Source organism: Eimeria tenella, genomic scaffold, assembly GCF_000499545.2.
Source record: "Eimeria tenella Houghton genomic scaffold, Eth_scaff3, whole genome shotgun sequence".
NCBI classification, from domain to species: domain Eukaryota; phylum Apicomplexa; class Conoidasida; order Eucoccidiorida; family Eimeriidae; genus Eimeria; species Eimeria tenella.
This window is the reverse complement of record NW_013542870.1, coordinates 682818-685041: the sequence shown is the minus strand read 5'-3', so window position 1 is coordinate 685041 and position 2224 is coordinate 682818. Positions and strand designations below refer to the sequence as shown.

Here is a 2224-nt window from a genome sequence, read left to right as displayed (position 1 = left end):
CAGCAGCAGCAGCGGGAGGGGGAGCAGCAGCAGGAGGGGGAGGGGGAGCAGCAGCAGCTGCTGCAGCAGCAGCAGCAGGAGGGGGAGGAGCAGCAGCAGCAGCAGCTGCAGCAGATGCAGCAGCAGCAGGAAGCAGCAGTGAAGCTGTCGCCTCAGTCTGTTTTGTCTTGTTCATTTTATAATCAAGGGTGCCACGGAGGCCTTCCGTACTTAGTCGGAAAACATGCTACTGAAATAGGCAAGAGTTTATTTTTATTTTTATTTTTACTTCTTTTTTACCGTTTTGTTTTTATTGGTTGTTAATATCTTTTTGAGTTCCTTCTGATTACATGCTGCTGCAATAGGCAAGAGCTCGTTTGTTTATCACAGTTTTTTATTTATTTGTTTTTATTTCTTTTCAATTTATTTCTTTTTTTTAGTTTCTTTCTGATTTCTTTCTAGTTTCTTCTTTGTTTTATTGTTTGATCCTTTTTTAATGTCCATGCTACTGAAATAGGCGGGAGCCTTTTATTCTGTTTTCTTTAATTTCTTTTTTATTTATTTGTTTTAATTCCTTTTTTGATTTCCTTTTAACTTCTTGTTAATTTCCTGTTTAATTTCTCTTCTGTTTTTTCTTCAATTTATTTTCCAATTTCTTTATTTTATTTATTTATTCTGTTTTTAATTTACTTTTTTTTGCCGCTGCTGCACAGGCATCTTAGACGAACAGTGCATGCCGTACACGGCAATGGACTTGTCTTCTTGTCCCGTCTTAAATCGAAATAAAAACGAAAAAGATTTTCTAAAAAGTGAAAAAGATTTTCTAAAAGGTGAAATTAACGGAAGTGGAGAAGACAGCAGTTCAAATGCAGCTTTTCTGCTTTCGGGGGAGGCCACGGGCACTTGCCATCAAGGGGAGAACAGATGGTAAGCTTCGACCTTTTCTTTGCTTTTTAACATTTTTAGATCTAATTATGCATTTTTCAAAGAAATAAAATGAATTAGTTCCAATTACGTTGCCAAAATAATTGAATTTGCAGCTGAAATAGGGAAAAATGCGGCGGAGCGGCTGCTGCGCAATAATTTCGGGTGTACGTACACCTCAGCCCCGGAGCCAGCTCCAGTTGCTTTTCACAATATTGATAGCGGCGACAATAATAATAATTATTATTAATGATGATTACAATTATTAGTAATAAATAGTGCGAATAATAGAAGAGAAATGATAATAAGAGCTTGTCCAGAGGCTGAGTCGAGGTGTACATACACCTCAGTACTTGGCGTGGCTTCGCCGAAAAGGAAGCTGAAGAACGCCGAAGAAGTGTTTTAAAGTATTCATTTAATTCGCAATTACCATTTTAATAAACTTAGAATAAACGAGGCAATTGACGAATTGAAAAATAGAAGAGTTGGACTGTGAATGTGGCTGGGTTATTCTTTTTTGTTTCTGCTTTCTGCAGGTTCGCCAAAGGCTACGGCTACGTGGGGGGCTGCTACGAGTGTCTGTCTTGTTCTGCAGAACAGAAAATAATGAAAGAAATTATGACCAATGGTCCAGTAGCTGCAGCTCTTGACGCGCCTCCTTCTTTGTTTGCCTACAGTTCAGGTGTATATACAACTCGGGGGGCCCCACACGCCCGCGTCTGCGACTTGCCCGGTGCCCCATCTTTCCTCCCCACCAGCAGCAGCAGCAGCAGCAGCAGCAGCGGCAGCGCGCTGAGCGGGTGGGAGTACACGAACCACGCAGTGACGATTGTGGGGTGGGGGGAGACGGGATCGGGATCGGGATCGGATCCCCAGAAGTATTGGATCGTGCGCAACACTTGGGGCCCCCAGTGGGGACTTAAAGGATTTTTTCTTTTGGAAAGAGGAAACAATTCCGGAGGCATTGAAAACCAAACTTCCTTCATTGACCCCGACCTCACTCGCGGCAAGGGGCTCGCCCTCGCCTCCGCTTCCAACCAGCTAGCTAGCTAGCTAGCTGGCTAGCGGTGGGACAGCTAGCCAGCTGGCTAGCTAGCCGTAGGACAGCTAGCTGGCTAGCTACGGCTAGCTAGCTAGCCGGCTGGCTAGCTGGCGGTGGGCCAGCTAGCTGGCGAGCCAGCTAGCTAGGTTGCTAGCTAGCGGTGGGACAGCTGGCTAGCTAGCCAGCTAGCTAGCTGGATTGCGGTGGCGTACCCAGCTAGCTAGCTAGCTAGCTAGCAAGCTAGCTAGCCAACGGGCAGCGGCCCAAATGCGGAGTGGT

General features: G+C 45.1%; 1 protein-coding gene across 1 annotated transcript in view; it reads left to right on the top strand.

The window, feature by feature from the left end:
- The window catches only part of ETH_00019755 (cathepsin C, putative), a gene marked incomplete at both ends in the record, with an annotated part of 5722 nt that extends 3766 nt beyond the window's left edge, over positions 1 to 1956 (top strand). The window contains 3 exons of the mRNA XM_013375810.1: positions 84 to 238; positions 693 to 906; positions 1440 to 1956. Of these exons, the coding sequence (XP_013231264.1) occupies positions 84 to 238; positions 693 to 906; positions 1440 to 1956 (886 nt within the window). The remainder of the gene's footprint in view (positions 1 to 83; positions 239 to 692; positions 907 to 1439) is intronic.
- Positions 1957 to 2224: the final 268 nt, after the last annotated feature.